The sequence below is a fragment of the Rhinolophus ferrumequinum genome, chromosome 7 (genome assembly GCF_004115265.2).
Source record: "Rhinolophus ferrumequinum isolate MPI-CBG mRhiFer1 chromosome 7, mRhiFer1_v1.p, whole genome shotgun sequence".
NCBI classification, from domain to species: Eukaryota; Metazoa; Chordata; class Mammalia; order Chiroptera; family Rhinolophidae; genus Rhinolophus; species Rhinolophus ferrumequinum.
In genome coordinates this window covers 24364368-24384413 of record NC_046290.1, presented here as the reverse complement: position 1 = coordinate 24384413, position 20046 = coordinate 24364368, and the positions used below count along the sequence as shown (strand labels likewise).

General features: G+C 35.4%; 1 protein-coding gene across 3 annotated transcripts in view; it reads right to left on the bottom strand.

The window, feature by feature from the left end:
• Nucleotides 1–7684: 7684 nt before the first annotated feature.
• Nucleotides 7685–20046, bottom strand: part of NIPBL (NIPBL cohesin loading factor) — a 187182-nt gene continuing 174820 nt past the window's right edge. For 2 of the 3 annotated variants that reach the window (XM_033109936.1, XM_033109938.1), the window contains 7 exons: nucleotides 18323–18430; nucleotides 17667–17867; nucleotides 14575–14721; nucleotides 12919–13193; nucleotides 11468–11642; nucleotides 9541–9729; nucleotides 7685–8979 (listed from right to left, as the gene is read on the bottom strand). In XM_033109936.1, the coding sequence (XP_032965827.1) occupies nucleotides 8614–8979; nucleotides 9541–9729; nucleotides 11468–11642; nucleotides 12919–13193; nucleotides 14575–14721; nucleotides 17667–17867; nucleotides 18323–18430 (1461 nt within the window). In that variant the 3' untranslated portion in view covers nucleotides 7685–8613. Of the gene's footprint in view, nucleotides 8980–9499; nucleotides 9730–11467; nucleotides 11643–12918; nucleotides 13194–14574; nucleotides 14722–17666; nucleotides 17868–18322; nucleotides 18431–20046 lie in introns of all 3 variants that reach the window. The other variant, XM_033109937.1, reaches the window with a different exon arrangement.

The window sequence follows — 20046 nt, the reverse complement described above, 5'->3', positions numbered from 1 at the left end:
TTTAAGCAAAAGGAAGAAGGCATGGGTTCCAGACACAGATTCTAGATCCAACCAGAAGAAAAGTCTAGTACAATGCCTTTGTAGAAGTCCTGAAAAATCAGTCCAGATTGGTGCAAAAGTAACGGCTCCAAGGAGTTTCTTGATGCAGCAATTGTGAGTGTGTGTGTGTGTGTGTGTGTGTGTGTGTGTGTGGCAGGGGGAGGGGTGATGGTGGTGGTGGTGGGGGCTGGCAAGGGGGAAAGATTCAAACTAAGGAATGATATGAAAGAACACTCCAAAAAATTTAAAGGTTTCTATGTGGAAATTATGTGAGTAAAAAAGCAACGCAATTTTCTAAAGGAAAACCGAGTATAGAAGAAACGGAATACACTCATAGTACACTAAATGTTGGCTCTGACTGAACACTCTTTAGTTTTATATCCATAAATGCTCATTGAATATAGTGATCCCCATTCTGGAAGGAGAGGGGAAGAGTGTAAGAGCCAAGTCCTTATCTATCATAAATAAGTCAATAGATCATTAATATAATTCAATATATAAGGTCTAGAATTACTAAATTATAACAGTAATTTGGATGTACAGAAATATGGATATAACTACCCAAAGAGCTAAAAGTGGTATCCTGTATGAACAAGGGCTTATTTCTTTAAACTTAATTAGGAACATTAAACTATTAAATAATAGAAAGTTTATTATCGTGTTAAAAGCCTGTCTCACTAAAATTTTTATCTTGGAATTACTCTGAATTGTATAAATGGCAGGATTTTAAAGATTCAATTGACAGTTTTAAGCTATGCAGAAATCCACCAAGATGACTTTTCCCCTTTTTGTATGTCACATCTTTTGATTCCTTTCCTTGCTTCAAATTATGGTCATTCCTCAAGGGCCGTCCACAGATGAACCAAGGAGTAAATCACGTTGTCTTCTATGTGGATACCTACCCAGGAAGACTTGACTGACTCACCAAAACTTACTAAGAAAACTCATACTTGTTCTCCCCTTACTACAATTTAAATCAAAGCCAACCAAAGTTGTGTGACCACTTCGAACGCCCTAACCAGTTCTACGAATGAGGACACTTCTCTCCTTCCACTACGACCCAGACCAAGGTGCCGTCATCTTTCACCTGGACCATTTGGGATCCCCCCAATCACTGCATACATTGTAGCTCGGGATCTATTAAAAATGCCAATCTGATTTCACAAATGCAAATCCTTACTTCACTCCCACCCATCTTAGTATCTTTAATGGTCACAGGACTTCCTTAACATGGTCTACAAAAGCAGGATTTGGCCCACCTGTTTCGTCAGCTTCATCCTTCTACTCTCATTTGTTTCCTGCCATTCATAGGAACTAGAAGCTTCTAAAGGCAATATGCTCTTTACCTCAGGGCCTTTGCACATGCTGTCATCAATTTGCTATTCTCCTTGCATCCTTCGTCTATTTTTTCCTGCAGACTTCAGAGCTCGGCCATCATATCCCTATGGAATAAACAGCTGGGAGCCATTAAGCAAAATCATTTCCCAGTTCTCAATGGTTCAACCAATACTACTTGGTATCTATTATAACTGTTACATGTCAGGCTTTTTCTGAGAATGTTTCACTTGGAGCAGGAAGCCTTTTTGATCTCCCCCAGCCCTCCAGACCAGGACAGTACTACATACTGTCGTGATTTCTGTTACTCTTTCTTTCAAGCACTCGTTTCAACTGTAATTTAATAACCGTCTAATTGTGTACTTCGTGGTTCATTTCCAGACTCCCCCACTAGAACACAAGCATATTGCTCAAGGGCCCATCACAGTGCACTGCTCACAGCAGGCCCTCAGCATTTGCTTAACATTTACTTGTCAAACGATTCAATTTGCAAAAAGTCAAAACAATGGAACTAATGTCAATACCAAGTGATCTACAAAACAAACTGTTATTATGACAGGAAAGAAATAATCCAACGTTTCAAGTTCAGGAAAGGAGTGCAGAATGTAGCCTATGATTCTGTGATCTCACCAATGCCAAACTTAACATCTTCACTTTACTAAATAGTTCATTCCAAAGGGTCACGCTCTGCACTGTTTCCAGAACCACCAGACCTCAGAAACCCCGCACGTTCCTTTGTCTATCATTCCATTATCCCACTTCTGCTCCATGCAGACCTCTGAACCTGGATCCTGCCATTTTCTCCCATCTGGATCTTCAACTGTACCTCCAACAAACTTGAATCCTGGCTCAACAAAAAATCAGTTTTTGTTGTGCGGCTGAGCACTATGGAGAAAACTAACACAACCATACAGTTTGGCATCAGCACAATCTCCACAGTGTAGCTGGTGAGTGATCTTCCTGAACCCCAACCCCGAGTGTATTTATACCCCATTTAAAGTCCTTCCAAACTTTTGAATGTGGCTATTTAGGCCCTTTATTGTCTGCTTGTCTCCACCTTCAATACCCAACATTTCAATACTGTTGTCTCTTCCTGCCCTGCTATTCTCCCCCAATGATTCTCATTCATTCCTCAACTCAACCACGACCTGGCGTTTTTCTCATCCTCTCTGAAACTCCTCTCCCTACAGGTTACCATGGACACCCTGAATGGCAGGGCCAACCGTTTTTCAGTCTTCATCTTACTGTTGCATTTCATATGTTGCTCTCTAGCTCCCTTTTGAAACTCTGTAATCCCTTAGATTCTTCCCATTCTCCTCTAATCATTTCTCCTGTGTCCTCCAAAAACTCATTTTCCTCCCACTGCACCTTAATTGTTGGTAGTCTCCAAGGTCTTCCTTTGGCTGTTTTGCTTGCTCTACGGCTTATCTGCCGAAAAGTCCCAAATGCAGCCTCAGCCCAAACTTCCCCGCAAGTGTCATGCTTGTGTATGTTCTCACCTTCTGGACATCACCTGAGCAGCTCCCACATACTCACTCTCAATGTATTTAAAACTGAACCTGGTCATGCAAAGTAGAGAAACCTGACAGTTACCCTTGAAGTCTCTTTCTTTACCTCACTCAATGGTCAAGTCCTGCTTTTGCTTATTTCCTAAATACATCTGCAAAGTCTCCAATGTTCTATCCCTACTACCACCATCATCCTAGTTCCCTCTCACCATCTCGGAGACTATTGCATCAGTGTCTTCTTTACACCCTCACATCTATCCTCTACGTAGCAGACAGTGAGCTCTCTTTAATTCATTGTTTCAAGTCCTTCCACTGTCTAGACATTAAAATTCTATACTCCTCCCTCCTTCCTTTCTATAGCTTCATCTTTTGATACAGTACCACCCACCCTGGTTCCTCCACACTGTGCTGTCCACACTTTCAGAATTTCATCCCCCATCTCCCCACTTAACCAAACATTCTGCGGATCCAAAAATGCACAAAAGATAATTACAGATTTCTTTAAATAAGTTCCCATATAACATGCTAAGCGATTTTATTTACCAAACTTCGTATTACACTTGTTGCAAAAACACAAGGCTTCAGATTATGTCTTCTGACTTCAAAGTTAATCATCTTTTCACCAACTCAAGTTCGTCCTCTACATCAAACCAGGTAATGTAGAAGATAATTAAAATAAAAAAAAGAGTGCATAAAATATTGCATTTTACCTTTTCCATTTATCAAACAGGATAGTAAGCCTCTCAAAATCTGATATAAAAGTAGATCTTTTGAAAAGGTATAAAAGAAGTACATTTAGTAATTAAGTAGTCAACATACATTTGATCTTAACAGGTGACTGAGTAAGGACTTTCCAGATGAAACCTTCCTTGTAAGAACAATTGATCTGGAGATAAGATCCCGAGCGTTGCTCTTGACTCTGGTAATAAGTAGGCACGTAACTTGTAGATATCAATTCACCTCTTTGAGCCTGAATTTCACCTTAGAAAAAGGGTTTGGAATAGAAAGGATCTTGTAACCTGTAGTCCATGGATTTCCAAGGCAGGTCACATATGGAACTGTGGTGGGAGTGACCACAAATCCCTTGGAATTGCATGCAGTTCTGGGTGTGAATCTGTTCAGTTTTTTTAGAGAGATTTCACGGCTTTCATTAGATTCTCAAAAAGGTTCATGAAATGTGGCTAAGAACATCTGGTTAAATGATTTCTCAGTTCCCTCATACTGGATGATTCCATAAATATTTTTTGAAATTGGAATGTGTATCCATCATTGGTTTAGATTTCATAACAAACTTAGATTGTAATTACTTTCTCCTGTTCTTTGTTCTAGGATCTAAATCTAGTAAGGTTAAGCCCTAAATTATAACTGGAGGCAAATTACGATCAAGACAAACTTACACTGCCATTTCTTAGCAGAAGAAAGGCTAACGTCAAGGGTGAGGACACTAGAATTATTTGAACAAAGTAACACAAGATAACTTTTCATTTCTAAGGTTCTAAGTGACTGAGATTAAAGTGACTGCAAAACATCACAAATACAAAAAGAGGTAAAATTCCATTCAACAAAAACTAGAATGCCTATAAACTATGTAATAATCAGTCGGTAGCACACGTATTTCAAGCAGTAAGTTAACACAATTTCTGACTAACAGAAAAACTTAAATCACTGGCTGGCCTCTTATTTAAACTTCTGTTCTTTACTTTAGTTCTTTATCTCCAATTGCCTGCTTGGCATTTGCCAACTAATATTCAAAGGATTGTTTATCACCATCTTTCTGAAAACAGAACCTACCTCTTTACTTCATTATGTCTGTAATAGTTACCTCTGTTCTAGTTATGCATGCTCAAGAATAATACATGAGTTTGGAAGAGACAATGTCTCTCAAACCTACAATAAATTCTGGTAAGAAAAAATATTACAAACCAGAAAATAACTGTTGTTCCTCTAAAAATCAACTTTTTTTAAAAGAATCCAAAGACATTCAGTTTCATGAAAAATTTGCAAAAAATTAAAGGCAGATGAAGAAACCTATGGATTAAGACCTAAAAAAATACATTTTGAGAAAATTGAGAATTTGAACATTTACTGGATATTTGATGTCAAGTATTAATATTTAAAGATGACATATTTATAGATGAAATATGTCTGACTGCAGAAGAATAGGAGAAAGAGGAGTGTATGTTGTAACTCAAACAAGCGTGGTCAAAAATTCAGAATGACTGAAACCGATAATAGCTATGTGACGGTTTCTAAGAAAAAAGTTTAAAAAATTCTGATGAGGAAAAAAATAATTGTGTGCATTATTCTGAGCAAACGAAGCCATATACAAGTGGAGTCTTACACAGGACGGCTGGGTTGGTGGTATTCACTCTGCTGTCACGCAGAACACACGGGGATTTTCGGGCCTCTTGGTCACTAAACTATGCGAACTAGAATGTTTGGTTGGTATCCTTTCTATCACACTATATTTACACGTAGCTGTTTCTCAGCTAGTAGCAACAGGACAAGGAGTGCATTTAAAAAAGTCTTCCAATAAATAAAAATTAAATATAAATTTGTATAATGAATATGCTTCCTGTGACAAAAACTAGCTAAGTTTTTGAATAAGCAAACAGTGAAAGGCTTTAGTTTTAAAATGAGCAAGGCAAACAGTGAAAGGCTCAAACAAGTAGAAATTCTGTAGAATAAAAATTATCAAGGGTTTCAAGTTACATCATTATTTCAAATGGGTGATCTGATAGGTTTTATATGTGCAAAAGCAACGTTATTCGAGTCTACATCAATAGTTCTGAAGATGCAGACCACCTGGACTTTCAAATAGGAACCAGAATGAAGTCTGCGCATCTAAAAGTGGTGTGTGGGGGAGGGAGAACCATATACTTTCCCGGTTTACTTCCTAAATGAACTCATAAATTTGCTTGCTGGTTATGAAATCTACATTGGACAAAAAAGTTTCACTTACCTGTATTCATGAGATAGGCTAGTCGTCAGATTGTCTCTGTGCTTCAGTTACCTGCTAACAATTCAAATACTCAATATTTGAATAGTTACTTTTCTCTAAAAGTTCAAATTTCTCCCAATAGACATGACAAAATTCTGTTTTCTGCTTGTATTTTGGTAATGGATTTTTTTTTAGAACTACCAATTCTTTGTCAAAATAATAATTTAAATAAGAAAATACTAAAATTTCCTATTAATATAGCAAAGAGATACTTGGAAATTTTTATGTAAATGTGACATCTTTTCAATACAAGTCAGTAAAAATGATATGGCTTACTACAGTTATCAATAAATTATACATTAAGATTGGACTTTATAAATCCCCAATATACTTGAAGTTTGGTTTGGTATATTTGACTGGCAAGGCCTTAACTTAATTTTGTGTTAAGGCCTAAAAAGCCATATTTGAGAAATCTACTTTTGAAAACTTTGGTTTGTGTATTTAAAAGTTAAGGCTTATGAGTTGTATCAACATTTGGCTTATATTTATAGCTAAAACAATATTGGAGCTTAGGACATATGGAAAATTCTTAAACACAGAAAATTCACCTGTTACCATCATTTATGACAGCCTTACTAATGAGTCCCTACTTCCTAATGCTCACTCTAGGAGCCTAAGGTACATACACTTCAAGAATCCTTTAGGAACTGGTTTACATTCAACAAGGATCTTCGCACTAATGCTTGTTTTCAATTAGCTTAGAGTACTAAGATGCAATTACTCCAATTTCAAATTTAAATCCCTATTACAACATTTACAAGCAAATTACTGAATCCTTCTGAGCCTCAGTGTTCCTTAGCTATAAAATAGGGATACAATATTTAACCAGCAGAAGTTTTTGAAAGAATTAAGTGACAGTACACATTAAATGTTAGGCTCATGGCATTCCAAATTGGCTTTTTTAAACCCACATCTTTATTCTTTCGAAAGAATATATTCTATATGCTGGTCTTATATTTTTTCTAACTGGTATTTCACATTTTGATAAATCGTGTTGTTTTAATAAGCCACCTCAAACCCTTTGCTGATAAAATAAACTCCATGGGGGGAAAATCCAATCTTGTTTTGTCCCACAGAGTTCACAGTAAGAAGGAAGAGGAAACATGAAATTAAGTGGAAGAAAAAAAGAGAAAACATTTCCTTCAAGAAACTGTTCTGAAAGAATTCCACATAGGAAATAGATCCTGAAATTATTTTCATCGTGGTTTAATAGGTGTTCACAGAGGTATTTGTGGCAATGTCACTCTTCCTCACAAAGTGAATATCTATCTTCATTTATTGGCCAATTTCATAAAACTTAACATTCTAGAGGTCAATTTTTAAAACCTGACTTAAAAATAAGTGCACATTTTTTAAAAGATTCAAATTTGAAGCAAACCTTATCCCCCGTAAATTTTAGGCATTACTAATCCTGAGCATTAACTATAAAAATGTAAATAAATTAATTAAATACCCACCTCCCCATTTGTAGTAACAAACAAATAAAAGACAACTGCTCCCAAAAGATGTATAAAACATTTAAAATAGAAAATGAATTAAACACCTCAACTAGTAAAATTACTCCTTTTCCAGTATTAAAAAATAACTTGTGAAAATGTAATATAATTACTAAGTGTCATTCTCATTTCAACTATATTTCTAAAATAACACATGGAACTCTTTTAACGAAGAGAAATGCTAGTTTCCCAAAATAGCATGATTGTTACCTTTCCCCAAGATTGTTATCCCCCCCCACCCCAGGTTTAAAAAATAAATATTACCATCATGACATCACTAGAAAGAAATTGAAGCATACAAGGAATAAACTATAGTTTCTTTTTATATCAAAATGTACTCTTGAAAATGTGTTTGGCACAGTGCTAAATCATATATAGTTAATACTAAATATTGCAGGATACAATAAAACCCTGGAGTTAATTGTTTACACCCTCTTATGGGAATGAAAATAATAGATACCAATTATTCAGAAGTCAGCCTATACAAACTGTATAAACAATATTTTGTTTTGCTTTGAAAACCAGTGATATAATAAATTTTACATAAAAGACTGCAAAATAATATAAATGGATTTAAACAGATCTTTACAATAAGAAATTCAAATGGAAACAGACAAGTAACAAAGAGAAGTAAAAAAATTTATTGCAGTATTCGCTCCACCAGATTGCCTGGGGATCCCTTTTCTTGTATTGTTTTCAGGGTGACCTAATACATCAAAATCTACATTTACAAAAACTCCTTCTGTAGATAGGTCATAGATACTGCATGCTTTTTTTTTTTTCAACAGAATAAATTATATATCCAGGAGATTCTGCCATTTTACAGCCTGGAAAAAACAATGCTTCCCTGGAAACTGGGCTAAGCTAAAGAAAGCCATCCGCTGCTAGGTTAAACTCCAAGAACACTTTATTAAGAACATTAACAGACTAATTTCCAACATTCACTTGTTTATTTTTTAAACAGAAAGTTTTTTTTCCAAGATATAAACAATTTTTGTTAAACTATAATACAGTGGGAGTAAAAATGAACTGAGAATCTGTTTCTGCTGCACAACAGCGAAGGGAGCTCCCACAAAAATGTTTGCCCAACATTTCCTCCTTTTGTTCCTGCATCCCAGGTTCCATTCTTACTCTTCATAAAACTGATTTTTTTTTTTTTTGCCAGAATGTTGATATTTCAAGTTTTTCTGCCTTTAAAAAAAATCCTGTAAATTTGGCTGCATGTACAAATTCATTAGCTGGAAGTCCCATCCTTGGCGGCATACAGGGATCGTAAAGTCTGAACAACTTTATTAGTCAGCTTATTAGCACTCGTTAGAGCAATCTTTTTGTAAATAATGTCTGACTCTTTAATAGTGTCTACCCAAGGCACCAGTTTGCGGCCATCACGGCGCTTAGCCTCAGTCCAGGAGCCACTGTAGGAGCCTGCCATCCACTGAACACTGAAGCCATTGCTGGTTTTCTGTACTACTCTTGCAATTTGTGGTCGATCTTTGTACTTTGGACAGCAAATAGCGATGACATCCATGACATCAACACTTTCATTCATCTGTGCTGCCAACTCCGTAGAGTCTGAATTTCGTTTTGACCTTCTCAATGACTAAAACATTGGGAGGGGGGAAAAAAGACCAAGTGTTACACAAAAGAATTTTAGTGAAATTATTGTTTTTATTGCTTTAATCCCTTGACGCCGGGAGTTGGGATTTCCCAGCACACTTCCATTGCCGGCAATGAGACGCACCGTGACCGCCAGCGCCAAGGGGTTAACATATACTTGTAAAACCATATAACTCTTAATTTGTACCCGTGTTTTTACTCTTATTGATATATAAAATTATATATACATATGAACCATAAAGCTACATAAAACTTAGCAACAATAAAAAAGGATAACACACATTAATACAATCCAAAGAAAAATTAATAACCCTTTATGCTGGATAAATCTCATTTCTGTTTTTTTCTTTTTTATTGTCTTTTATGTTAAACTTTCTACAAAAGGATGTATAAATGGTTAAGTAGAGAATCTCTATCTACAAAATGTTTTCTCTCATAAGTATTACATTACTTGGTGTACATTTAAAAGACTGACATATATAAGCACATAAAAATCATTTTACGTAATACGCTGCGAAATACGTTGACTCCTCCTCCGCCTCACCCCTGAAGTGCCTCCTCCTCTATCCTCCCCATCACTTTCATCATCTTCTGTCTCTGCTGCTGCATTATTTTTAGGGCTGCCTCCTCCAAGCAGCGAGGTAATTGCTTTGTTCCGAGCATTTGTGCTAGCTGACACCTCCCCTTCTTCCTCTTCTTCATCAGGGTCCAGATGTTCCATGAGAAGTTTGAACTACAAGAATTAGATATTTAGAATTTTAAGTTAAGCATATTTTAAGTTAAGTATTTCAAACAAGACTGTCAAATCCCTCCATGTTTCCTTTTCTTTAAAATTTTTTCCCCTAAATGTTTTCTATGGCAGTGGTTTGGGTGTGGGTGAAATAGACGTGCGCTATTGTCCAAGTTAGGCTGACAAACATTGTCTGTAAAGAGCCAGACAGCATTTGGCTTTGCAGGTTATACAGTCTCTCTCACTACTACACATCTCAGCCATTGTGGTGTGAAAGCAGCTCTACATAATACATAAATGAATGAGCATGGGTGTTTCAACTTAACTTCATTTTATTTACAAAAACACGCCAGATTTGGTACATAAGGAGGAAGTTGCTGATCCTGGTAAAAGTTATCAAAAGCAACCAGGTGATTAATAATTGACAGATATTTTTAAGTTTTCTGTCCTCTTTGTGTTCTGTCAAGATAAGAGCACACTGTGTTTCCCTGAAAATAAGACCTAGCCGGACAATCAGTTCTAATGCGTCTTTTGGAGCAAAAATTAATATAAGACCAGGTCTTTTACTATATAATATAACATGATATAACATAACATAACGTAACATAACATAATACTCGGTCTTATTTTACTATAAGACTGGGTCTTATATTAATTTTTGCTCCAAAAGGCTAATTAGAGCTGACTAACCGGCTCGGTCTTATTTTCGGGGAAATAGGGTACAAGAGAAAGCAAAGGATGTTGAATAATTTTAAATGAGAACTAAAATAATTTTCAACTTTAAAGGTTTGCAGTCTATGAATAATATAAAAACATTGTGTAGGTTTCATTTTGGATCAAAAAAATTGTTATTAGTTATGTTCCGCTATCTGCTTTAAAAAGATTCATTTTTATTTTTTAAGTTTTTAACAACATTTATAACATTAAAAAAATCTAATTGCAGTGAAATATATAGAACATAAAATTTACCATTTTAATTATTTAAAGTGTTCAATTCAATGGCATTAAGTATATTCACAATATTGTGCAACCATTACCACTGTCATTCCCAAAACTTTATCATTAACAGAAATTCTGTACCCATTCATTAACTCCCCGTTCCTCCCACCCCTCAGCTCCTGGTATCCTCTATTCTATTTTGTCTCTATAAATTTGCCAATCCTTAAAGACATTTTAAAAGCATATTTTATACATATACACACTCACATCCTTGTTAAGTGAGTATACATAGAGACAAATATATATGTATGTATATATATGTACACACATACACACACACTTCTGTCTCATTACTTCTGTAAGAACACATGAAAAAGTAGTAATATTGATTGCCAGAAAGGAGAGGAACAGATTGGCTCAAGAGGATAGAAAGATGACTTTTCACCGTTTTTATGAAATTTAAACTATGTAATAATCCACTGAATAAAATATATATATATATAAATGGGCATGGCTTTTTCCTAAAATTTGCCTAAAAAACTTTCATTTTTGCTAAAATAAAATTAGTGGTAGGCTGACATTTTCTAAGAAAAAATAATTATGATACAATGGGTGAAATGGGAAAGCAAGCTTAAAGTAACTCTTTGGAAAGCAAGCTTAAAGTAATTCGTTATAACTACAGAGAGAAAAATTTTGATAGTTCATGAAGCTTACCTTCAATGTAAAGGAGGGTAACCTCCTCAAATTTACTTTTCACAAAAGCTATTATTAGAAGGAAATGTATTTTGGTTTTACTACTCACATCTAGATACTGTTTTACTATACTCCTCTTCACATCTTCAGTGATTTTGGAATTAGCCATATCACTTCGCAGGAAGTCCAGTGTTTGTTTGGGATGAAAATGAACTCCTGTTTTTCGGTTTATCGCTTTATCATATACTTTTGCAGATTCAGATGGAGAGTATTTCTGAATTTTACTGTTTAGGAAGAACAAAACCAATAACTAAAAAAATTTTTAGGCATTTACATTTAAATTACTCCTAAATTTTATTTACTAATAATTAAACTTTTAGTCATACAAATTTCAACCAGTGATTTGGACACAAAATATAATTTTAACAAAGGAAGTAAAGACATAAAGGCAAAGATTAAAAAGAATAATGTTCTCGTTTCCCTCAATATTTGTCTTGAATAGACATGAATAAATAGAAATGATGAATAGAAACATCATTTAAATGAAAGTAGTTTCTCGTGTCTACTTTTTAATACCATGATTGTGATTTTTAGTATAATTTTAAGTTTTAATATAATTACTCAATACTACCTAATTGGTTTAACTCCTTCTACTTTTTTGCACTATTTATTCCCTATACAGCAGCCAGAATGATTGTTTACAACCATACTATTAAAAACTCTGCTTAAAAATCTTTCTAATTTCTGAGCACAGCCCCAAGACCTTACAAGGTTTTAAATTACTTTGAATTAGTCGCCAACATTTAACATCAAGATATGGGTCATAAAGATCTGGATTATCTAGCTTCTCTTGAAAAAGTAGAAGCTGTTGACCTCATTTCGCGCCCCCTCTCGTCTGTGGCAGCAAACTGATGAATATCTGAGCCCTTTAGATGAAACACGGTCTTTTGAGTTGGCCAGTGATCTTCTATCTTCTACCAGATCCACTTGACTCATTTCATTATCTGTCCCCTATGAACATTTGAACTTGTCATTCCTTATGTAAGGTTGCAATGAACGCGAAAAATGACCAAAATTCATTGGGTACAGGTAGAAAAGAGATACCTACAGTGACTAACGGTGAATAAAATTTCAGGGCATTCAATATTAGTATTTTCTATCTCTTAACCTATAGAGTACATTAAAGACTATTTGGGTTCTGTTAGAGCTTAGCTTAGTTGGTCTGCATCTATTCTTCATTCATAGCTCTTTAAACACTTAAATTTGCAATCTATTTTAAGATTAGCTTAATTCTCAAATAAGACCTTTTTAAAGAAATCACCAAAATAAGTTCTTTAATTTATAATGCATTAATATTAAGTAAAGGAATATGCTTTTCCTTTGTTTAAACACAGAATGGACAAATTATACAACAAAATACTATATAAATAAAAAGAAATAATTTTTAAAAGAGGCACTTTCAATATTAAAGTAAGAGTTCAATCAAAACTGGGTTTCATATTTCCTTATTATTTTAACAGAGTAAAGTTTTTTTTCCTTTTCCTGCTTACAAAACCTTACCTATCAGAAAATCCACAGAGATTCTTCAAATGTTGTTTTAACATCAGAAGCAATAAAATACCCTGGGAGACATTTGCAAACTCGATTAAGGGAGCTGAATTTTCTGGCAAACATTTCATCACTGAATTTATATCATCTTCTGAGTCTGAATCTGAGTCTGAATCTACACGTTTCCGTGACTTCCGAGGCCTGGAAACTTCTTCTTCACTTTCACTTGACTCATTTTCCTTACTAGGTGATGATTTTCTCTCTTTCCTTTTGTCTTTTACCATAGACTGGGAAAAAAAAAAGAAATTATTCTGAATGAAAAACAATAAAAACAAAATACCACTAACAAATACACATATACTCCATTAACACCTTCTAAAAGCATCCTTATATTAATAGTGTATATACTAAAACCCTCTGCCTTTCCATAAATAACTGGAGATATAACCTTTATTAGGTTCTAAGACTAAATAAAATCATGTATAATCCACTTCGCTGACCACTCATCCCACCCTTACCCCAGAAAAAAATCCTTCTGAAATATCATTCGAAGGGAAATAATTTTCTTATAGGAGAGTTATTAATAAAAGATGTTATAAAAGTATTAATTTAGTACACAGATAAGCCATTATAGAAAAAAAAGCAGTGATTGTAATTTAACTGGGGAATACCACCATAGGCTTGAACACCCCCAGGTTCTATCAAACTCTCCCTTTCAAGAACTTTTCAGCAATATGCAACTTTTCTTAAATACTTTTATTATTGCTTTTTACTTTATGAAAATTGGGCCGGAGGTTCTTCAGTCCAGTCCTAAACGCTCTCAGGAGAGGCCAGTGCTGCCGGGTTGGCGCACACACCAGGAAGCGAGGGTTACGTACCTCTGTCATCCAACCCTCAGGTACGGAAATAATCCCCCTGATTTACTCATTTAATCAGGATGAGTTTTGAGCAATGTGACTTTGTAAAATGAGATCTACTTGTATCATCAGGCACATGAAAATATTCCAATTAATTTATAAAGAATTTACTGAGTGCCAACTATGTGCCTGGTGCTATACCAGGTGCTTTTACAATTAAACCAATTACATTTCCTCCTAAAAACAATGAAAGAGAAGACCTAAGTTTTATAACAAATTTAGTAAAGTTTTGGGCACATAATACACCAACTTCATTATGATGCTGCTATTCAGGGATACGGAAAGCAATAGTAGTAAACATTTTCTGTGGGTTTTTTGGTATGTTATCTATGTATCTCTTCAAGTATACTATTATGACCTACAGCATTACCAGACCTATAGAATAGCAAGGTGCTTTAAATGAGGTTTACATGAATATATGAATGGACACCAAACACTTAAGGTCAGTGCTTAAAGTGAGAGAAATAAAGAAGTGGGATGGCTTATCAATAGGACAAGCCATATGTGCGCGCGCACACACACAATCCACCTAAATGATCTGAAATGGAATAGTTTAAGGTCTTTCTTAATAGAAATGAAATGGCAACCCACTTCTCCCCAATTCAAGCACTACCCAGATTTCAATAAGTTCATTTAGAAAGATTTTATAAACCTGTGAAAAGAATAAAAACAACAATGAGAAACAAAACAGTGACAACAGCATGCCTGCGCTTTGCCAAATGCATTAGGAATAGTAATGTGTGTAACTTACCTCCTTGAATGACTGCAGTAGGTTACTACCGGAGACTGAGAGGGTAATGTCTATATGATGCATTATAAACAACGGCTCTTCCTGTGTCTGGTATGGAAAACAGGCTAGATTGTCTGCTATATACAAGAGCATATTCACTTCTGTTTTCTGTAGATTTAAAAAAAAAAAAAAGGTATACATATTTAGTGGATAATATAGAAATCTATTCGAAAAGGCTTTTAAAAAAAAATATTATAGGCACTTTCACCTCAGTGTTTCAGAGAGGGAGAGGGGAAGGAGGGAGGGAAGGAGGGAAAGAGATAAGAAAAAGGGAGGAGGGGGGACACAAATGGATCTTATAAAATAATCTAATACCCATTTAAAGAGATTTCATAATGACTTGTACCATAGTACCTCAAGAAAAGAAGAGATGAAACTTTTTGGTGCACCCAAGTGGAATTCCCTCTATACTCTTATAGGGTATATGGAATCTTTATGATAAATCCATACCACACAGAAAGTATACATATGAATTCATAATTATCTGCCATTGTGCTTCTAAGAGTTTAACCCATGTGGAGATTAGTTACACACAGTTACTATTCTGCCCTCAAAAATAAGTGGTAATTATAGTACTAATTATGTGGGTTAAAAAAAAGTTCATCTACTCATAAAACATTTGTCAGTTTCCTACGTATATGTAATTTAGAATATCAGAGTTGTTCTGACAATGCAAACACAGTTTCACACTAAAAATTCTAAGGTAGGCATGACTTAAAGGAAACATTATGGTTACTACTAGTTGGTTGGTTTAAAAAGCAGTAACAGAGACTTCCAGCATTTCATGATCATATAGAATATAAACAGAAAGAATATTAATAACTTAAATTCCTTTCAAACATTTATAGCTTGAAAAAAAGGAAAAAGAAAAAACAGCAATTTAAAAAACACTCTAGGGCAGACAGGAGGCTCAGTTGGTTAGAGCGTGAGCTCTGGGCAACAGGATTGCCAGTTCGATTCCCACATGGGCCAGTGAGCTGCGCCCTCCGCAACTAGAATGAAGACAACAAATTGCTGCGGAGCTGCCACTGAGCTCCCGTGCGGCTGGATGGCTCAGTTAGTTGGAGCGCGTGCTCTCAACAACCAAGTTCCTGGTTTGACTCCCGCAGGAGGCGGTGGGCTACGCCCCCTGCAACTAAGATTGAACAACGGCAACTGGACTCGGAGCTGATGGGTCCTGGAAAAACACACTGCTCCCCAATAAAGTCCTGTTCCCCTTCCCCAGTAAAAAAATCTTTTAAAAATAAACCACTCTCCTATCCTGCTATCCAAACAATAGAAAACCCAATAGCAGCAGCAGCAGAAACAAAAATCCCATAGGACACATGGAATAAACTTGCTATTCGTATTCATGAGACTCTCACCCTATTTTTTATGTTTAAATATGTATCAACACTTACATGTTAAAATTGGGGAAATGCAGACATAGATCTCTACCTCATCTACTGGTTTTAACACTATAATTTATATACATGTATTTTCTCCTAAAACTGAGAATGTTCAAGATTACTCTGAATAAACCTTTTAAAAACTCTGAAATTCTTCAACTTTGGTCATAAGAAAGTCCTAGACTGCTGCCTTCCTTTCATAAATCACACTTCTTAAAAGACTAGTCAAGGGCTGCTCCTCCCATGTTTTCCCCACCGTTCTTTCAAATCATGCTTTTGTGCCTCAATGCTTGACTGTTTTTGTCCACCAAGTATCCCACCTTATTTCTTTTTTACTTATTCTCCTTGACTTCTCAGTAGCATCAGACGCTATTATTCACTCTTTCCTTCCTGAAACCCTCTTCCTTAGTTGTCTCTCTTCTGAGCTCTAACTATTCCTCCTCTATGTCCTTCCCAAGCCAACTCCTTCTCAAACTGCTTTTAGGAACAATCCTATTATTCTCTCAGGTGTTCAGGACAAAAATATTCCAGTTATACTTTGACTATTCTACTGACATAGTCTTGTTTATTCCTTCCTCCCAACATTTCTTCTTTCCTTTCTTACTATTCATTCTTTTCTCTCCTACTTTTTACCTTCAATGTGAATACAATGCTAAAATCTGTTTCTAAAATGCTCTTTGGAACCTGTCCTTATCACTTTATTCAAACACTTTCAATGGTTTTCCACTGTTTATAGGATCCTCCATAAACCATGTCTCACTATGACCTTTCTGTTCTAAATGACAACTTATTATTTCCCACACATTCTTATCTTTGTACCGTTATTCATGTTTTTACCCTTTCCTTAAACAGTAGATTCATCTTCTCTAATCCCCTAAGCATTCAGTAATTCGTTCCTCTTCTGACATTTAGCTGGACTTGGAGGTAGTAAGAAGAAATCACTGCACGATGAGAGCTGGAGCTAGCATTACACATGCTGAGGTGACAGAACATCAAACTAATGACATACAGCAGGCAACGAAACCACACAGGAATGAAACTCAGGAGACAAAGAACTAGAGGGGTATCATTGACACAAAGCACCTGGCACTCAGGCTATGCTGACCTTAACTACTGTATCTTTCCTTTATTTTGTGTCCTATCTCCACAACTGGAGATAAGACCCTGTGAGGGCAAGAGCACTGGATCGTACCATTTTGGACTCCTAGCACAATGTCCTACACAAAACGAAGGCTTAATGCTGATGATATGAGGAGGATGGTGTGGTAATGATGATTAAATTATATCCCAAGTATTTCTGGACTAGATGTTTGTAGTATTTATTTACTAGATCATATATCCAAAAATGTCATGTAGTACTGAAAAGGTCTAGTAAGGTATCTACATTTTGATAATTTTAATTTTGCTTTACAGAAAAAGAATTTGGTGCTAAAACAGCAACAAACTCAAGCTATCAAGTGATTAAAATGAAAAAAATAATTCTTTTGTTTTTAAGCTTTACACACCCATAGATAAGTTGATAACATAGAAGACATAAAGAACCACACATTTAATACAGTCACTGTTATTGACCAAAATGGTAATATTTAAAAACTGGTGACTAGTTTAGACATAAAATTCATAAAACATTTATTTTCTTAAAATAGTAAGATTTTTGGTGCTTACTGCTGTGTCATCAAAGAGGTTGAGTAAAGAAATTAGAAAGGCTCGTCTGTGCTGGCGGTTTCCACGGATCATGGAGTAAAGGTGTGAACACAAAGCACTGGAGGACTCATCTTGTCTGAAACCCCTTACAGCATCTTTCTGGCATGTGTTGATTGCCTGTTGTACCTGGTAAGACATCTTCATACCAGCCACTGCTTTCATCTGAAATGAATACAAGCCTCATTTTTGTCATAGAAATTAAGTCAAATTAAAAATGTATTTTGAGCATTACAGTCTGAGGCTAACTTCATTATTTGGTGTGATTATTTAAATCACAAAAGCACAGAATGTAAGTGGTGGGAGAACATTAGAAATCATCTACTGAAATCCCCTCATTTTAGAGAAGAAAAAAATCAAGATCTAGAGGAATCATTACTGCCAAGATCACACAGCAGGGATTAGAACCCATGCAGCATGCTGGCGAGCTTGCTAGACTATTACCTCTAGCTCAATCTTAAGAGTTAATTTTAAACAAGAATAAACACCTTGCGGAACAAACTTAGTTGCATGTTTACAAATAAGTACTAAGCAAAGTATTTTATTCTAATATGAATATGGCAGGACAGTTACCAAAGAAAGATGTTTAAATTTAGGTTATACAATTTAAGAATACATACATGAATGAATCCAGCATATTTTTTGTCTATTTCCACAAGCTGCTGATCAGCCTTGTTCCGCATAGCTGGTTCTGGGTCTGTGCCCATAGCAATTAAATATGGTACACACTAGAAATAAAAATATAGGATTTATAAGACATAAGACATCATGGTAGTGAAACCTCTGCATGTATCTTAACATGTTAAAACTCTGCATATCTGGGATATATATCTAGCTTTATAGGACTTCCTTTAAATGCCATGTTTTAGTGTTCTTTTAAAAATGATTAATCTTCCCTTAAATCTAGCTTAAAGCAAAAACAAAAAACATCAACAAAAAGAAACACTGGAGCACAGCAAAAAAACGATGTGAAACTTAAAACAATTTCAGTGTGAATTTAAGGTGCTTTAAATATAAAGGGCTCCCACACTAAGAATATCCATTTAAGACTATGACAAACTACAAATGTGTGATCCAGTAATTTTTTAAGCTTGACTGAAATTGCTATGTAAAGATAACACAGGGCAGGGCGGCTGGATGTCTCAGTTGGTTAGAATGTGAACTCTGAAAAACAGGGCTGCTGGTTCGATACCCACATGGGCCAATGAGCTGCGCCCTCCACAACTAGATTGACAACGAGTTGCCGCTCAGCTTCTGGAGAGGAGGTCGGATGGCTCAGCTGGTTAGAGCGCCAGCTCTCAACAACAAGGTTGCAGGTTCAATTCCTGCATGGGATGGTGGGCTGCGCCCCCTACAACTAAAGATTGAAAATGGCAACTGGACTTTGAGCTGAGCTGCGCCCTCCACAACTAGATTGAAGGACAACGAGTTGGAGCTGATGGGCCCTGGAGAAACACACTGTTCCCCAATAATAATAATAAAAAACATAACATAGGGCAAAAAGTAATTTGTCTTCCATTCTCAAAACTAGGAAAATATAAATTTCTTTCCACAAAGATTATTTTTGATATGGCTTCAATGACTGGATAACAAGTATTTTGGTAACAGCCATATATATTGTACTTCTAAAGTCAGAAACACCACTACTAAACTGGCTAAATTGGCAAAATTACAAAATGGACTGTATATTAGATAATATCATATCAATGCTAGAATTCCTGAATTTGATTGTATTACGGTTTTATGGAAGTCCTTACTTATCCTTGCGAAATATATGCTGAAGAATTCAGACCAGAGGTAAACAATCATGGTATCTGAAACTTACTAACAAATGATTCAGAAAAAAAGTGTATGTATGAAGAGCAAGAGATAAAGCAAATGAGGCAAAATGTAATAAATGGTAAATATACGTAGGTGAAGAGTATATACAGAAGTTCATTGTATCACTCCTGCAGTATTTCTCTATGTGTGAAATTCAAAAGAAAGGTTTAAAAAAGCAGATATAATAAAAAAGCACAACCACCTGAGGCCATTTAGAATACCAGCAAAGAGCTCTAAATATTTCGAGTCTCAACTTACTACTGTACCTTTTAAGTGATCTTGACAATTACATATAGCATATTTTAGAAAAAGTTACTGTACCTTTTAAGTGATCTTGACAATTACATATAGCATATTTTAGAAAAAGTTACACAAAAAATAGCCAAAATAAAAATCTTGAAGGATAATGGGCTTTGGTTATCTAATAAATTCACTTCTGTGGCCTATGGTCTCTCCCGAACATGTCAGATGGTATATAGTACATCAGTACTAGCTGCCAATTCTTAGAAATACTAATATCTTT